Source organism: Paramormyrops kingsleyae, chromosome 18, assembly GCF_048594095.1.
Source record: "Paramormyrops kingsleyae isolate MSU_618 chromosome 18, PKINGS_0.4, whole genome shotgun sequence".
Classification (NCBI taxonomy): domain Eukaryota; kingdom Metazoa; phylum Chordata; class Actinopteri; order Osteoglossiformes; family Mormyridae; genus Paramormyrops; species Paramormyrops kingsleyae.
This window is the reverse complement of record NC_132814.1, coordinates 7,364,278-7,383,313: the sequence shown is the minus strand read 5'-3', so window position 1 is coordinate 7,383,313 and position 19,036 is coordinate 7,364,278. Positions and strand designations below refer to the sequence as shown.

Sequence of the window (19,036 nt, the reverse complement as noted above, 5' to 3'; positions counted from 1 at the left end):
ATATGATGAGTTTTATTAATAAATAACCATTATACATCCATCCACCTTCCATAGCAGTTTATTCATTATAGTATGGTAATCTTGGAGCCTGCCACAGTAACCACAGAGAACACTGTAGGGACGGTCTGGATGTGAGACCAGTGTATCACCAGGATGTACTCTCAAACCATAGGAATTTTATAGTCACCAATTCACCCAAACCATGTGTTTTGGGACTGCAGGAGGAGCCCAGCATGCAGCACAAGGAAAACATGCAAACTCTACTCCCATCCTAAAACTAAACAAGGACTGTTTAAACAGTAATTTTTAAAAAAATGACATTAACATGCATGTCACTAATAGTGTGCCCCATCTTACAAAGACATTGTGGGTGACAACAAACAGTGTACTGAGAAACAACATTTCCTTGAAACAATACAGTAGTAGCAGCGCTTTATTGATCACAAAGGAAATTCCAAAAGAGCTATTTTTTGGTGTTAATATTATAAACATTATGATACTAACACCAAATGTGTTGAAATATACGTGTAACAGTAAGATATTGTTCTGTCCCACCATATATACATAGTACTTGCTTATACTAACTAAAGTAGATGTTATAGTACTATATGACATTTATCTTTATTATATAAAACAAATCTGTAAAATTTTCTGGTTTGTAAAGTTTTACGGTTTGGAATGTTGAAGCAGACAGACATTGGAATAATTGAATTTGAGAACATTCTACAATTGTAATTCATTGGATTTACTCTTAACATCGAATTGATATCTTAAGAAATCAATATCGAAAACTTTACACAATCCCAAATTGAGCACTTATGCCTAAATGAGTACGCTGGTCAAGTGCCAATATTTAAAAGCAACAGAAATGTGTGATCTCAGTACACGTGCATTGCATGCAGGCAAAGCATAGATTCGCGCAGCATTGAGGTTGTACAGATACAGCGCCCCATAACTGTAGTGACCATACGTATGCATAGCAGTCGTTGTATTAACAATTCTATCATACATGCGATACATTATTTGAAGAACAACAATCACAGACTAAAATAACGATTTTAAGGAACGTTAATAAAAGTTATTTTTCATTGTATATCAGAAAATGTAATTTTCTGGATAATTCCATTTAACCCCGCCTCATCGAAAAGGAGACCAATGACAAATTCATGAGCACCTAACTGAAGGATCCAAGAAGTCTGAGCAGTCACGGCTTTCACGCTCAGCTCCAAATGGACATAGTTTGGTTGACCGTTCATTCGTCCAATCACAATTTGAATTGACACTATTTAACCAATCGTATAGAGGCAGCGTGTGGAAGCGACGCGTCAGCCGCAGTTAAGGTAGGTAGATCGAGGGACGTTCGCTGTCGACCGGGAGCCGCAATAGAGGACGTTAGTGTCATTACCTAAGGAGAATCTGTTTTAAACTTCACAGCAAACCAGTTATCACAATGTTTTCCCGCGTTGCACGACCAGCTCTTAACATCACTCGGACCCTGTCCACCTCTTCCCAGGTAAATTGCCGGTACTTTAAAGTAAATATTAGTTATGCAGCTAATACACGTCTTGTTAATTAAGATTAAAAACTTCATTTTGTATCCAGTTTTTTCCTGTAATGTAATAACGCTGCACTGCATTTGTTTCTTTAACTGGCTACGTTGCAGACATTGGGTTTGCCCGTTAATGTTTACCATATCTTGGGTAAGTGTCTTGTAGGTACACAGTTTGTCTTTCCGGCAACGTCGTATTTATAGCTGACCCGAGAAGTAATTCTAGGCTTTGCTCTGCCGGAAGGTCATACATGTGGATCGGGCTCGTTTATTTCTTTACCCGCGGCCCAAACTCCAGTTTGCGTACCTGCGTCTCTTCTCTGGCCTGTTGAAAATGATCGTGGCTGACTTCTGATAATTATCTTTAGTGACGTTTAAGTACCATCCAGCCAAAATTACCTCGTCCTGTGGTATCAGCAATCAAGTCGCGATAGCCGGTTAAATTTTTAGTTGATTTAATCCACCATTTGACCTTTAAGGCCTGCTTCCTTTATATTCGTGAGCACCTGATGTGGACAAATCAAATCATTTTTCGTTGTAATGGTTAAAGATATGACTGGAGTAATTCCTTTTTCTGTATAATGACGTCTGCACGAAGGGCACGTACCCACGTGTGATGGAGAGGTCGTCGGTTCGAATCCCAGGGCCGCTTACAGTACGCCTGTTTCATTCATTCTTCTAGCTTCGTGTCTGAATTACGCAACGACGTATGTGACCGCCCTCTTCACATTCTGTCTGCCCATATGTCATTTAGAACAACGATTCAGAAAGTGAACTTTTCCTGGTATCTTGCATCGTGTGGAATAGGATTATTGACGTTCTTGAAGTGTTAGTGCCTTAGGTTATTGGTAGGGGAGTATTTTATTTAGGTGTTCCCTTTTATCCCTGGGATGTTGCTCTCTTCACTGGGATGGGTTACCTCTGCTGGTTAACTTGGATTCTAAAATGTTTGGTGTCACTGTTGCCCACTCTGGTTTGAAATGGGTTTGTTCAGCCAATGTAAGTAATTGGGGGGAAAATGCACAATCATCTTAATTTATTGTCTAATAAATCATGTCCCACTGACTCATCTTTCTATGATTTCAAAAACTGGCTTTCATTCTTATGTGTCATGTCTCTTGTTGCAGTGTTTCATGAGTGTATGTTGTAATATGGAAGGCAGTGGGTGTGTGTATAATATCTGTAAAATTGCCTCATTTTATAGATGCACTTATCACTTGCCCTAGTATTAAGATAACACCTCTTTAATGTATGAGTGAAATAATAAGTTCATAGGTTAGTGTGTTTTGTGCTTCCTTAGAACCATGCCAAGGTGGCGGTGTTGGGTGCGTCAGGTGGCATCGGCCAGCCCCTGTCCCTGCTATTGAAGAACAGTCCCCTAGTGAGCCAGCTGTCTCTTTATGATATTGCTCACACCCCTGGTGTCGCTGCCGACCTGAGCCATATCGAGACCAGGGCCCAGGTCACTGGTGAGTGATTGCGACCAAATTCCAAGCTGGTGTTGACTGGAATCTGCAGTTTAGGGTGGTAGGTTAGGTTTTTATGAAAGTTGACAAAATTAGACGTAAAAAATGCAAACAAGTTAAAAATAATCATTAATCTCTTTGATATTGAAATTCTGGCATCTGAAAAGATGCATTATATAATGCAGTGTGAGGGTTTTGTCCTGGTACATCTTGATGTGCTGCATATCCATTCATATTGAGACTTATTGGGCAATGCCTGCTACAAAATGGATCTGCTTTCCTAAATGTATCAGTTTGACTCGACTCTGTCCTTCAGGCTACATTGGGCCAGATCAGCTGGGAGCTGCCCTGAAGGGCTGTGAAGTTGTGGTTATCCCCGCTGGAGTACCCCGGAAGCCTGGTGGGTAGAGCAGGTCGTGACCTCCCGTCACTTACCGCTTTGATAAACTTGGCATTTTAATTGCCTTCTGAAGTATGACTATATAAAATGCATTTTTTATAAAACATGCAATGTGTACACAAAGGTGTTCTGATACAGAGAACAAACTAGCATGAAACCTCTCCTAAATTTTATTCAGACTTAACTTCTCTGCATTGGACTAGAGCAGCGTTTCCCAATCTGGCCCTCAGGGACCCGCAGACGGTCCACATTTTTGCTCCAATCTGGGAGGGAGCAAAAACGTGGACTGGCTTGGGTAAACACTGGAACAGGGTATTATACAGATATTCAATAACTGATTTTGGTCCACAGGAATGACTAGAGATGATCTGTTTAATACCAACGCCAGCATCGTGGCCACCCTGGTTGATGCCTGCGCCCGCAACTGCCCTGAAGCTATGTTGTGTGTCATCTCCAACCCTGTGAGTAGCTTCGTGTTCCTGATCAGGTTGGACTGCCGGGTGACTGTGGGGGTTTGTTACCTTGTCTGGTTCAGCTTTTTTTTTTTCTTTTCTTTATGGTTTCCTAAGTGATGAGGTGTTGACTGTAGGGCACATGGTAATGGTGCCTCATAAGCTGTAGCCCTTTGTCAGAGGGGTAGACTCTTATGGTGGCTGCATGTTGTACATTTTGGTCTCGTACTTCTTGGCATGCAGCCAATACAACTGCAAAGGGTGTTTGACATTGATGCCCTTGACTTCATCTGCAACAGTACAGCCTGGGCTTAGCTGACCCTGTTGTGTGCTGGCTGGGCACTTGCTAAACTTAATACTTACCTCAGTGTTTCACACATTGAAGTTGAGTATAAAGGGCTTAACTTATGGTCTAAGCAGTTAGTGCATCCTCATCATAATCATGTGTCTTCATGAGAATGCAATTTGGATGGGTTTTAGTGGCAACTGAAGATTAATGCTTCAGAGCTTTATTCTCGTCACTAGACATGTTGGAGGTTCTGTATCGGCGACATTGGCTACATACAGTATCTGTGTAATTAAATGTCTGGCTTAATTACCTGTGGCAAGTTACTATCTTCAGTGTTTTTCTAGACCAGAATTAATATCTTACTGGATGGTATTCATCTTTCTGCCATTTTCTTTTCTCTTTTTTCTTTTTTTTTTTTCCTTTTCAGGTAAATTCTACAATTCCCATTGCATCTGAAATTCTGAAGAAGCATGGCGTTTACAATCCCAACAGAGTGTTTGGCGTCACAACTTTGGATATCGTCAGGGCAAACACGTTTGTGGCTGAACTCAAGGTAAGCAGAGATGGCTCTGGAGATCAGATTATAGGTAGAAATCAAACCACTGAAGTTGCTTCACATCTTTGTGGTATTGTCAGGTTGAGTGCCGATTACGTTTTACACATAAGTGGTATCCTTGCCAATATGGTCAACCTAAATCCTGCTGTAGCATTGAGAATCCTTTCGATATGTAAATCCCAGGTATGTGAACAATTTGCATTGGAGGTGGGAGGGGTGTCATTGTGGAGTAACTTGGGGTTTCTCTTGCAGGGTCTGGATCCCGCTCGTGTCAATGTTCCCGTCGTTGGCGGCCATGCAGGAAAAACAATCATTCCAGTCATTTCCCAGGTGAACTGGATAATTAAAAAAAAAAAAAAAAAAAAAGTAGGGTAGCTTAATTCTTAAATTGAGATTATACCAGATTGTAGGGGGAGGTGTTGGGAGTAGTTTGGAGAATTTTGTTTGGAAGTGAAGTTCTGTATTTACTGGTATAGAAAAGAATCTTGTAGCACAAGGTTGAGTTTAGTCTGGTTCTGAATGTTCTGGCTCATGGTCACATTTTTAAACTTCCTCAGTGTACTCCCAAAGTCGAGTTCCCTACCGATACACTCACTGCACTGACAGGCCGTATCCAGGAGGCAGGGACTGAGGTTGTGAAGGCCAAGGCCGGGGCAGGTAAGTCCAGCCAACTGTAAGGCAGTGTTTCTCAGTCTGCTCCTCAGGGACCTGCAGACGGTCCACATTTTCGCTCCCTCCTAGCTTGGAGGGAGCAAAAACATGGACTGGCTGCAGGTCCCTGAGGAATGGATTGGAAAGTGGTGGTTTAAGGGTACAGCCATTAATTTTGTAGATCTGGAGGCTCTGACATGGGTTCTGTTTCTTTTTTTTCCCTTCAGGTTCTGCCACCCTCTCAATGGCCTATGCTGGGGCGAGATTCACATTCTCCCTGCTGGACGCTATGAATGGGAAAGAGGGGGTTGTTGAGTGTGCGTTTGTGAGGTCTGAGGAAACAGAGTGCAAATACTTCTCCACCCCTCTCCTCCTTGGGGTGAGTGCAGAGGCATGGATGGCTTTCAGCAGGCATTCCAGCTTATTTGCCAGTTTTGGTTCTTAAGACTTTTGCATCCATCTTCCAAACACTAGTTTAACACACCAACTAAAATTGGAATTGGGAGCAAATTTCTAAACTGAATACAGCTTGTTTAAAGTTACTTAAGTTTTTTATTTTTAAAAATCCTTACACCTTTGCTGGCAGTAATTTTTAAACATTGATGGGACTGTTTCCACTTCGACTCGGAACATTTACGTACCGTTAGGGGTACATTAATGTTTGTACATTGGCTGTTCCTTGGCCAGTTTCTATACCTTTTTTTTTTTTTTTAAAAGACTTAAAAGGTACATTTATCTACAGCTAGGGTACAGTCCCAGTGACTAGCAAAGGTACAAATTGGTACTTCTGACGGTGCGGGATAAGTGTATGGACAGTGATGCAATATGACAGTTGCAACTGGAGAGGAATGATTGAGTGACTCTTCTATCCCTCTTACCCAGAAACAAGGAATTGAGAAGAACCTAGGACTTGGTAAGCTATCAGCCTTCGAGGAGAAGCTGGTGGCCGAGGCTCTGGGCGAGTTGAAGGCCTCCATCAAAAAGGGAGAGGACTTTGTGCTGAGCAAGTGAATGGACAGAGCTGTGGCACTAGCATCGTGTTGTGAAACCACTGAGCACTGCAAGAGGCTCCCAGAGTTTAAGTTGACGGTGACTGGCAGCTGTTGGTGCAGTTGCTCGTTGCAGTCTCAAAATGTAAATTATGAAGCCAATAAATGGTGTGTGTTTTAACATTTCGTCCTTTGTCCATTTCATAAGGCTGGCAGTCCAGTTTTGGGTTAAAATTCATTTCTCAGACACTGGCTCAAACGTATTAACCATTGTTCCAAATGTGTGTCGTACCTTTAATACAAGGAGTAACTTATGATCGACTGCACACTGGTTGTACTGGTCCTGCACATCTTAACCCTGTAATTTGGATTCTGTGTGTTTTTTTAGTATTAGTCTGGGAAAATCTGATAACAAAGCTTAATGGCTGCTTCTAACCAGAGAGAGGCTTGCAGCCTTGAGGTAAGGGGCTCCTGGGCATGAAATGGTTAAGATGACTGTTTATAGCTACCCTGTAATCGGGTAACCAAGGAGAGCCGCTCATCCCTGTATACTGTGCTACAAAACAAATTTGGTCTTCACCCCGCACAATGGAGCAAACCCTATACCATTTCTGTGTGTGATTCTGGTGATGACGGAGCCACGGGGCTGGACTTTAAGTAAATTTTGGGCTAATTCTAGGTTCTTTTTCGTACTCGATTGAATTAATTGCACAGATTAATATAGAGTTCTGTTACTTTAATAACTAAACTATGTAAAGTCAAGATCTTTGAAATCACATCGATCGTTGTTCGACAGTCAGAAGAACAAAACGCGCGGCTTATTTTCGAAATCGATTTTTAGATTATTCGAACTTCATAGGAATATTAGCCAGGCGCTCGGGATGTCCGTCATTCAGCATTCCAGCAACAGGAGTATCAAGCCCTTCAAGTCCAGTGAGGAGTACTTGTATGCCATGAAAGAAGACTTGGCGGAGTGGCTGAGGGATCTTTACGGCATCAGCATCACAGTGATCAATTTCTTCGAGGTCCTTGAAAGCGGTGCCGTCCTGTGTCGCCATGCCAATAACGCGACGCGGGCCGCTGCAGACTTCTTAAGGGAGCTCGGGCACCAGGCGCCGACAGCGCATCTGCCCACAGCTGGGGTCACCTACGTCGAATCGGCACAACCGGCCACCTTCCTGGCCCGAGATAATATATCAAATTTTATAAACTGGTGTCGACAAGAAATGGGCATCAAAGGTGAGTGAGCGATGCACTGTAACACGTTTTATTCAATACTATCAATTTTCACTTATAGTTGTACCCGTTACATTAGCCCAAACAGTATGTCAGTCGTATTTCCTGTATTACCCGATAATAAACAGATAACGAACAGCAGTTATGTTCATGTTTTATGTTTTAATTAACTTTATATTTCACTGCTTTGAAGGTCTCTTAGAAACGATAGAATACAAACTTCGTGGGGTTTTCAAGGGGAAAACATCTGTTAGCATTGTCGTGATCATTTTACTGTGCAGTTTCCTTCTTCGCAGTTAATTTTTACTTTAAAATTGGGTTGTCTTGTGTTGCATGCATAGTGCGAAAGATACAATATAAACAAATATGAATAAAATACGGTCCTGGATGGCTGCAGGCCCATCAGATATCCTGTACTTTGGATTAACTAATCTAGTCGAGTTAATTAATATTACTAATTAATGTTAATTGCGTGAATAATCATACGCTGCTCCAAGACACGAAACTTATATATCTTCTTCAGAGCTTTTGCGGCAGTCTGTTATTTGACCACCAGGCGGCTCCAAAAACCTGCGGTCCCACGTGGTATATCTGAGTTGATAGACAGTTTCAGCATAAATGCCCACCGTCAGTGTTATGGGGATAGTATGGTGATTCAGTGGATAATTCTGTGGTTCGACATTTCAGATGTTGTGGGTTCAGTTCCCACTCTGGGAGCTGTGTTTGGGTTTCCTCTGGATACTGCAGGTGTCTTCTAATTGCCCTTATTGTGCTCAGTCTGGCATCTCATCTTTGGGGTACCTTTTTATGTGAATATATCACATGGAAATATCACAGATCTCAGAATCTGTGGGCGTGATTAGGCATATTCACTCTCCATGTTCTGCAGATGTCTTGATGTTCGAGACAGATGACCTGGTTCTGCGGAAAAATGAGAAGAACTTCGTCTTGTGCTTGCTGGAGGTGGCCCGGCGGGCTTCTCGCTTTGGGATGGCAGTGCCGGTTCTGATCCAGCTGGAGCAGGAGATAGAGGAGGAGATCTGTGAAGAGCTGCATTTGCCACTAGGGGGCGTGCCAAAAGTACGGCGAGCTAGGAGCCAGCTGTCTGACTTCAGGGACCTGGATGAGATGGTGAGGCTTGTGGAACTTCTGCAGAACCCGACTCAACAGCTAGTGAGACAAATTTAGCTGAAGGTGATGCTTTCCTATAGCATGTAAGGGAGCATTTTGTAGGATGTATGAAATGCCACAAAGATGCATTGAATAAACTTAATAATTATTATTATTAGAAGCAAGTAATCAGACATGCAGCTAGTAATGAAAATCAGCAGAGTCCCCCTCCCCAAAATTTGTTTCTGGCTACAGGCTTGATGTAATCAGCATAAGATATTAAATTATACACTGTTTTCAAATAAAACATGAATCATGCTCCCATAATTGAGCTTTTGTATTTTCTAAACTCATGAAAATCTTTGTTGGCCTAATGTCGCCCTAGCTAGTGTTTGATTCTCTGATGGGATGCATGACATCGCACATTCGCTACACAATAAGTGTCCATCAGATCAGTACCATGTCCTCTTCACTTGTTATAGGACAGCATGTTTCCTTTTGGTCTGAAGTATTTCCTGGAACACAAGAAGAGAAAGTTTTTTCTTAATATTAATGTTGCCAAGATGATTTACTAGATGTAAAATGAAGCCATTGCCGCTGGTCATCATATGTATGATTTTCAAAGGAGGCTGTTAAGACCCTGAGGAGAGGAGATTTATGTAGGAAATAAGTTCTCACCCTTTGTGTGTGTGTGTGTGTCTGTGTCTCTGTGTGTATATATGTGTGTCTTTGTCTGTGTGTATATGTGTGTGTGTCTCTCTGTGTATATGTCTGTGAGTGTGTATATATGTGTGTATTTCTGTCTGTATATGTCTGTGAGTGTGTATGTGTGTGTGTGTCTCTGTGTGTATATGCCTGTGATTGTGTTTTATATCTGTGAGTGTGTATATGTCTGTGAGTGTGTATTCCCTGTGATGTGTCCAGGTCCAGCATCTCGTAAGCCGCTGCACATGCCCCGCCCAGTTCCCCATGGCCAAAGTGTCAGAGGGCAGGTACAGAGCGGGCGACTCCAGCGCTCTCATTTTTGTGCGGGTATAACAGCAAAATCTGCTTCCTTCATTTTTTTGCCCATTTTCATCATATGCCAGTTTTCAATAACAGTTTTTCATTCTTTGCCCTCCTGTCAGGTACACTGCTGTGTTTTTTTCGATACCTTAAGGCAGTGTTTCTCAAACCAGTCCTTGGGGACCCCCAGACGGTCCATGTTTTTGCTCTCTCTCTCAGCTCCCTGCCAGACAGTCCACATTTTTGTTCCCTGGAGCTGGGAGGGAGCCAAAACGTGGACCGTGGACTGACTTGAGAAACACTGCCTTAAGGTATTTCTGGCAAAGAAAGTGATCTCTCTCAGCTGTGTTTGTGGAGATGTGCAAGAGGAGGCCCTAACGATGTCGGTATCCCTGCAGATCCTAAGAAGTCATGTGATGGTGCGGGTGGGCGGAGGCTGGGACACGCTGGAGCACTACCTGGATAAACATGACCCGTGCCGTTGCACATCTCTCAGTGAGTCACATCCCATAAAACACAAAGGATGAGTCTTTCACACAAGCCATATATCAGCGGTGGGCAATCTCAATTACCAAGGGCAACAGTGCCACGGCCTTTAGAAATGACTGGAATGTTCTGAGGGGTGACTTATTGTTCTGTAATCACAGCACAATCCACATGTCTGCAGAACAGGAATTTACGGTGGCCGAGAGAGCTCAACGCGCTGCAACTTCAAGAAAACACATGCAAACATAAAAAAAACACAACAAATTAAGAAAACGTCTCCATCAGTTTCACAACACAGGCGTTGCAAACACACGAACGCGCAGCAAACACAAAAAACGCGCTGCAAACACAAAAAACGTGCTGCAAACACAAAAAACGCGGTGCAAATACAAAAAACGTGCTGCAAACACAAAAACGCGGTGCAAATACAAAAAACGTGCTGCAAACACAAAAAACGCGGTGCAAATACAAAAAACGTGCTGCAAACACAAAAAACGCGGTGCAAATACAAAAAACGTGCTGCAAACACAAAAAACGCGGTGCAAATACAAAAAACGTGCTGCAAACACAAAAAAAGCGCTGCAAATAGCAGGCACCACAACGGAAATGTTTCGGGGGGACCTCAAAAAGTGACGAACCCATCTGGGAGCTGATTATTTGTTCAGTGGCTTTTGGTCAGAGTAGAGGTGTTGTGCGTGAACTAAAAGGTGTTTTTTTTTTTTTAACAACCTGATCATACGATTCATTGGTCTTTTGGATATTATTAGACTAATCTGACGAAGCACACACTTAACTGTGGAACGTTATTAATTTAATTGCCAATAAATATCTAAATAAATATATATGCAAATAAATGACAAAATTCTGCAGTGCTTCATTAATGGTTAAAATCAGGTCAAAATTCATTATAGATTGATGGAAAAAAATATATTTTACAATTTATTCAGACCCCTTAATAATAATGAACAACGGAATACAAATAAAGCATGCTAAAATCGGTAACATTGTTATTTTTATTTATTTATTTATTTTGTTTTTTCAGATCAAAATGTATTGTCCGTTCTGTGGCTTTCAGCGGCCAACTTTGCACAAATTTTGTAGCTCATGTGGGCGAAATGTTAGTTTTGTCGTGGAGAATGCCCCTAAACCTGCAGGTGAGGACCGGTGGCCTGTACTACGAAGTGGGGTTACTGGCTTATCGGGGTAACTTGTCGGATTTAAGGTACCACAGTTTAAATGGACTTCATATTCGTTCACTTACATTTTGCCCAGACTACCTTAAATCCGAAAAGTTACCCCGATAAGCCAGTAACCTCGCTTCGCAGTACAGGCCACTGGTGTCATGCCAGACTGTGCCCAGAGGTAATATGAACAAATAATCAGCTCCCAGATGGGTTCGTCACTTTTTGAGGTCCCCCCGAAACATTTCCGTTGTGGTGCCTGCTATTTGCAGCGCTTTTTTTGTGTTTGCAGCACGTTTTTTGTATTTGCACCGCGTTGTTTGTGTTTGCAGCACGTTTTTTGTATTTGCACCGCGTTTTTTGTGTTTGCAGCACGTTTTTTGTATTTGCACCGCGTTTTTTGTGTTTGCAGCACGTTTTTTGTGTTTGCAGCACGTTTTTTGTGTTTGCTGCGCGTTCGTGTGTTTGCAGCGCCTGTGTTGTGAAACTGATGGAGACGTTTTCTTAATTTGTTGTGTTTTTTTTATGTTTGCATGTGTTTTCTTGAAGTTGCAGCGTGTTGAGCTCTCTCGGCCACCGTAGGAATTACCCACCCAAACACCCATCCCCCAACATACTGATAACATATTTGAGTGATTAAATATTTGTGCTTGTCAGAAAAAGATTATTATACCTTATAATGACTTAAATGAAATGAATAAGTGACATACTGACAGAAAATTAGAACCAACCTAATATTAATTATTTTTTTTCCATTTTCCATATAGAGTTAAATTTTATTTACTAATAGACAAAGCAAAGCAGAGTTTTTTCTAGATTCATTCTTCTAACACAAAATCTTTTCATACATTTCGGTTTTATCAATGTATCTAAAATTAAAATAAGCAAGGTGTCTGTATTTTGGTTTGATGATGCAGGTGAGAATTTTTATATAAAATGAGAGCCGTTGATTGTGGTCTTTCATATTAGATAATGTATGACTGGCTCAGATCCTCCAATAGAGGGCAGTCTTTCCCGCATCATTCCGCTAGTGCAGGGCTCTTCAAATCTGGACCTCGATTCCAAATCTGGACCTTGTTTTCAGTTCTCCCAGGTAGTTAGTTTAATAATTACTGATTCTGATTGGTCAGAGGCTTCATACCTGGCTCACAGGTAAAGTATGGCTGGAAAACCAGCAGTGCTCGGACCTCGAGGACCGTGATTTGAATAATAGGGCTCTAGTCTATATCCATCTTTCAACTACATATCCTGCACGGGACCAACAGAGGGCCAGGAGCCACTCCTAGACAACAAATGGTACCATTTTAGTGTTTTATGCAGTTACGTAGGGGTCCATACATACCTGTGCACCCTAAATGAGAAGCCAGTTCATTGCAGGGCTTGCATACATGCACATGCTCACAAACTACAGGGTATATAGGACCGCCAGTTAGCCTGTCTTTGCACTGTAGGAAGAAAGTGTCATAACTGGAGTAAACGCTTATGAGACGGGAGGAACATTCAATAACACTCTACTTAAAGCTCTCCTTTATAATGCACTATAGATACCTTCATAATACATTGTAATAGTCGGCATACGAATTAGTAAAGCATTACAGCATCTTCTATTGACAGCCGTAGGGCATAATAGTGTTGATCATAATACATCATAAGCTCCAATTAATCTCTTATCTATAATACACTATAGATACCTTCACAATGCATTATAATTTTTGCTATAGGCATCGAGGATGCTTTGTACTGCACTATGAAGGTATCACTAGTGCATTATAGATGAGAGCTTCATAAAGCATTCATAATGTATAATAAACATGGCTATAATGTGTTATGCCTTGTTATAAGCATTTAGAGCCATGTTTCTACTGCTTTTTGAATGCATTATAATGTGCTATGAATGTGTTTATATTTTCTTATCGACATGGCATTCACAGAAAGTGTTACCGAACATTCAATTCAATTCAATTCAATTCAATTCAATTCAGTTTATTTTGAAGGCACTATGCTTTTCATAACAGAGTTGCCCTAAGGGATGTGAGAACTCTACACAGTCACATCCGTTACTATGGAGGTATGAGGCAGCATCGATGCCCTCTGAGCCACTATGCCAGCCTCTAGTGAAAGACAATCAGCAAGTTCCAGCACAGACCGCTATTAACTTCTCATTTGCATTCCGTCTCCACAATGTGTGGCGTGTGTTTTGTTTTTTTTTTAAATCAATGAAGTCAATTTGCACAAAAGTGGAAAGTTAAGAGCAGGGAGGTGTCTGTCCTTGACAAACGTCCCACTTTACAGTGAGGATATATTGACCTCTGCAGCATGTGCTGGCTGTTCATTTAATGCTGAGCTTTGTGAGGGAAAAGGATTTCAAATGGAATAAAGAAGAATTTAATATGAATGCCATGCAGTACGAGCCAAACAAATGACCAAGCTGCACATTCTGCTGTGGAGCAGCTGGATATGTTGATAAGCATGATTCCGGGGCAAACCTTACTTAAGGGTCCAATAGCAGGACCTATTCTGGCAGCCAACGCCTTTTTCTGTGCCCACTGGGCTTTGTAATGTGCTTGATGCTCAGCAAATAGGATTAACTAAAAGCAATTAATTTTGCCCTCAAAAATCTTGGTTGTGTTCTTCAATGGAAACGTCACTGTTTTCTCTGTGCGGATATATGTGGCAAGTGATGATGGATAGAGGGAGAAAGAAGGAGAAACCACAGATGGCTGTGCTGCTGGAAAAGCACAGCCAGTGCTGGATAGATGTGTACATGTGAAGCACAGCCAGTGCTGGATAGATGTGTACATGTGAAGCACAGCCAGTGCTGGATAGATGTGTACATGTGAAGCACAGCACTGCTGAAATGCTTCAGCTTCAGCTTATCCTGCAGACATGCAGAGTTAATGTCTGTCCTACGCACCTGACAACAGCCCACAAGCAGCCCAGGATGACCAGACTGCAGCATCCCAGCACTCCCGTGCACGAGGTCAGGACTCTTCCGACGGCGCAGCACGGGGATGGAGGCGGGGCTGAGCCCAGGCTGCTGGTGAGCCGCACGCAGTCGCCCCCGCCGCCCGTCCCCTGGGTAACTGCGGGCGGCGGCACCAGACCCTGGAGCGCACGCTGCCCGACACGGCGCCCGTCTCCGTCTCCCGAGCCACGTGCCAGGGTTGCTGCGGGGCTAAGACCACCTTCTCCTGACAGGTAGGTGAGCGAGGGGGACGTGTGTTTGTGTGGATTTGGGGGGGGGGGCTAGTGAGTCACAGGAGAGGCGCGGAAAGGCAGCAATTTTGTCCATTAGACGGAAGCGCACCTTGGCGATGGAGAATAATTTCATTAAGCCGCGGTCGCGACCTCTTTCACTGCCAGGGTGGCAAAGCATTGCGCAAAAAGCCGCCATTACTCATGGTCCGACCCCCCATAAACAAACAGGACCGTGTGGTACGTGGCATTTTTATTTGTACGAATCCACCGCATCTGCGATATATATATGCTTTTGCGAAACTCTTTGTGACACTGGGGAAAGCACGAGTGAGTAGGCGGACTGGGCGCTCGAATGTCTGCGGCCCTTCATCAGGCAGGTTATAGTTTCTCAGCATGCTGTTTCTTTTAAATCATATTTTTAGAAACTCTCAAAAGAAGAAACAAATCGCTTAGTGCAGCATAAGAAGAGGAAGGACAGGCTGGCTGTAGACAAACAGCAGAAATCCTGGGGATCTGCGGGAACAGAGTCCCCACGAATGTGGCTTTGATTGTGTATTACTCTATATATTACTCTGTGTATTACTCTGTGTATTACTCTGTAAGTTACTCTGAAATATCAAGGTTCAACGTCTTTTTATTATCCTGTGAAGGTCAGCAAACTATTTTGTGATCTATGTTATAAATAGAGAATATGATGTTTATTTGTCACTGGTTCAGTGAAATGCACACAGTTTATTTGCACTATTTCCGAAATATATATATGATCAAGTAACACATATGTAATCTATTTCGCATACGCCTAGTAATTTTTCCCTGGGGTTGGATGAGGTCGTGTTTGTTATTTCAGAGTGAGGGCAAGATCAGCCACACCCACACCCAGCAGAAACCTGCCCCGCGAGGACAAGGAAGAGTGTGTACACAGCGCCTCCACAAGGACAGGCAGAAAACTGACCCGGCAGTCTCCCTCTCCTCGCCTGGCTAGTAGCCTTCCTCGACCGACTCAGACCTCTCCCGCCCCCCAGCCTGAAACCCAGCGCCCTAGCACGCCTCTGGTCTTCCAGAAGACTGCAGGGACCATCACCTTCCAGCTACAGCACAACCCAGCAAGTCGGATCACAGAAACCTGGACGAAATCCCAGTTCACCTCTAAGTTACGACATGGCAGTGCTTCAAATACGCAAAATATCGAGGCTGAAAGCAGGGTTCCCAGTCCAATTGGCATGTCCAGGAAGGGGGGACTTTATTCGGCTGGTTTGTCCACACCTGTACGGTGCTACGTCCCCATCAGGGGCAGCCGTCCCAGCGCCAGGCAGCCCTCCACAGCTGTCCACCTGATGGAGGACGCTGGGCGTCCTCTACAGGTTTCAAATTTCATTCGCACCTTTAGCCCGACTAAGCAGTCGAGAAGCAAAGCCTCAGAGGAACACTTGCTCGGTGTCCTCACACCTGCCGAAAGTGGTGCAGATGTGGGTCTGGTGGATCACCCACCCAGCTCGTACAGCAGTTATGGACTTCTTATAAACAGCTCCATAACAGAAGGAGCCAGACGGTCGAGAAGCCAGGCATTGCAAAGCTCAGCAAAGAATCCTTTGATTTACCCAGGCAGATATGGAGAGTCCCTCGACAATAATTGTGCCCTTATTGCCCCCCCAGAGCTTGGCAGAGCAGAGGGTGTCAGGGAAATTAGTAAGAGGTACTTCTTCACGCCGCCACCCATCAGTCCGGAAGAGGAAGCTACCTTGTACCGTAGTTTGGAGCATGAGATTCTGTCCAATCTAAAGCTGCTTAACACGCACACAGATGATGACAGCAGCCTAGAAGGTGGCCAGGATGGTGGTGGCATGGGGAGAGCGGGAGACAGATTCTGCACAAATGACCGAGTTCCATGTCCATCTAAGCCGTCTTGTCAAAACCTTCCTGCTGCAGAAGACAGAGCTGCCACTGACTCTAATGGAAGCAGCAGTGTGGTTATGGATGACCTGGCAACAGGGTCATTTCTGCTGTACCCAAGCGACATCCAAGCACGTACCCTGGAGCTGCGTGCAGGGAATCATCAGGCCTCTAAGCCAGGCACCGAAAACTCCATGGGATGCAGCGTGGAGTCCACTGATCTCACAGAGACCACACAGGAAAGACAAGATTTTGGTGTAACTAATCCTAGTGCAAACAGGGCTCCTAAGGTGTTCACCATGGCACAATACCGGGATCTCACCCTAAAGTCCTCAATACCCATTACCCCATCCTCTAAGCTAAGGAGGGTGCTGAAGAGGCCAGAGAGGGTGCCGTCCATTTATAAGCTGAAGCTAAGACCCAGGGTTCGACCCAGGCAGGACAACAGGCCAGAGAGAAAGCCCTCCAGAATACCCACCCCGCTGTTCTATCGGCGTGGCCAGCCTGGCCGCGGCTCTCAAAGGGAAAAACGGAGAGATGATACGGAAGCTGCTCCATGTTGTTTGGACAGCAGCACCAAGTCCAAGGAGGACACGCCGGTGTCATTACCAAGGGCAAAAATGGCAGCAAAAGAGACAGTCGGGGACCAAGCAAAAGAGACTTGGCTTTGACTGGGCTGACTGTCAAAATGCCTTCATTATTTTTCACACTTGAATGTTATATTGCATTTCCTGAGATTATAAAAAAAAAGTTTCAGGGACAAATGCATATTTGCATGAGCAGCAAGTGTACTTAATATAGCACATGACTAATATCCATCCATCCATCCATTTTCTGTACCTGCTTGCCCTATTAGGTGTTGCCGGGGTCTGAAACCTTGTATCAGGTTTATTTCATCGTATAATCAATTTTCAGCCGGGGATTTTCATTATTGCTTATTTAGTGCAGGGTCATGGAGAGCCTGGAGCATAACCCAAGCAGCATAGGACAGGGAACACAATGGGTGCCAGTCCATTATAGGACACAAACTAAGGGGAGTTTAGAGATGTCAAACCACATTGTTGCACTGCAGGAGGAAGCCCACACAAACAGGAACCGGAGGTGAGCAATCAAAGTCACAGCTAGTGATGGGTAAATTGAGCTTCATGAACCATTTCTTAAATTTTTTGACCCACTAGATGGTGCTCTTGATTTGCTTTGGGCCATGATTTGAGTGCTTTTTTGGAACAGATAGCACCATCTAGTGGAGTCAGAAAATACAGCAAATGGTTCATGAAGTTTCATTGGACTATCACTAGCCACAGCTGAGGTTGTGCCGCTGCATTGCTACATACCACCGCAGAAGACCTTCCATTGTCGGGAGTAACAAAATTTTGACACTATCACACTTCCACTATTTCTCCACCATTATTCATGCATGCCGCCCTGCTGCTGCCAGAGGTTTTGCTTCATTGCTTCCCTGTAAAACGGTCTCACGGCACCTGGGGAGTGTGACACAATAGAGGGGCCAAGGAATCATTATTGGCCCCAGCTGGGGGTCCTTCAGCTATGGCCAGTTCAAGCTGGAAGGGGGAGGGGGTGCATGCGACCTGTCGCCACAGCCCAGCGGAGCATAAATACCCGCTAAGAGGCCACATTTAGACAGGCGTCAAGGGGAATGTAACCAAGACAAAATCGTGAATAAAGCCAGCACTGAAAAGGCTGATTTTCCATTATAGGCTTTGTGCAAATTATGGAAGGTTCCAAATGATTAGTACAATTACTGCGCGCCCTGTAACAATGGCAACAACAACAAAAAACTGAAATTGTATCAGGGATTCTGCAAGCCGGTTAATAATTTAAAAAATTCTTTTTATTTACCGCTAGCAGGGGTGCGGGTTAGCGATGCGCACGGACCGAGCGCTGCCTCCGTAACCTTGTGCCTTTGCTGGCCGCGGCTGCAGCCCGCAGACCTATAAATATCTCGCAGCACAATGCTGGAGAGACAGAGTCTGGGGCTATTATTAGCATGATCAGAAATGCAGCCTGTCACGCTACGCCGGCTGCGTTCTCCCTTTGTCACTTTCCTCCCCAGTTGCTTGTAAATCACCTTTATTTCCTGTGCGAGACGAGGGGAATCAAAGTCCTTGCCTTGAATGTGTCTTCATTTGAATGGATTTTCATAAATACAAACACTAGCTTTTTTTTTTTAAAAAAATCTGAACTCAACAGTTAATATATGCTTGGTTCAAAATACAAAATATCACACCTTTATATTGTCATTTAATGGTCTTTTCAGGTTGCAACTGGACATTCTTAATTAGTACATGGAGATGACATAACAATGAGATTTTATTAGGCTTCAGGTCTGAATTGTGACAATTAAGTTTGCTGTTTGCTGTTCGAAAAGGGTCCAAATAGCTTCTCTGTTTATTTGGAAACCAGTTCATGAGAACTGTGGGTAAATCACTGGCTTATATTCTTTTTGTCTAGTGGTTAAGTGAAGAACATGTAGTTTGCCTGTTTTGTGCTCATATGGAAAGTCTTCTTATACTGACATTGCTAGACTGGCATAGTAAACACATAATGTCACGGAGCA

General features: G+C 43.6%; 2 protein-coding genes and 1 long non-coding RNA gene across 3 annotated transcripts; 2 read left to right on the top strand and 1 right to left on the bottom strand.

The window, feature by feature from the left end:
- Positions 1–1,332: 1,332 nt before the first annotated feature.
- Positions 1,333–6,533, top strand: mdh2 (malate dehydrogenase 2, NAD (mitochondrial)). Its single transcript, XM_072702242.1, has 9 exons — positions 1,333–1,513; positions 2,850–3,018; positions 3,332–3,415; positions 3,767–3,876; positions 4,584–4,709; positions 4,965–5,042; positions 5,270–5,369; positions 5,591–5,742; positions 6,246–6,533. Exons 1-9 carry the CDS (start codon positions 1,451–1,453, stop codon positions 6,372–6,374), a joined length of 1,011 nt encoding a protein of 336 aa, XP_072558343.1. The 5' UTR covers positions 1,333–1,450; the 3' UTR covers positions 6,375–6,533.
- A 362-nt stretch (positions 6,534–6,895) lies between these two features.
- On the top strand, positions 6,896–18,625 carry gas2l2 (growth arrest specific 2 like 2). The gene is made up of 6 exons (XM_023819414.2): positions 6,896–7,591; positions 8,478–8,719; positions 9,623–9,730; positions 10,102–10,198; positions 14,295–14,568; positions 15,416–18,625. The coding sequence occupies exons 1-6, from the start codon at positions 7,234–7,236 to the stop codon at positions 17,127–17,129; spliced, it is 2,793 nt and encodes a 930-aa protein (XP_023675182.2). The 5' UTR covers positions 6,896–7,233; the 3' UTR covers positions 17,130–18,625.
- Positions 7,731–18,418, bottom strand: LOC111847850 (uncharacterized). Its single transcript, XR_002839174.2, has 3 exons — positions 18,319–18,418; positions 9,158–9,213; positions 7,731–8,602 (listed from the first exon to the last, which is right to left on the bottom strand). It is a non-coding gene; the product is annotated as an uncharacterized lncRNA (long non-coding RNA).
- Positions 18,626–19,036: the final 411 nt, after the last annotated feature.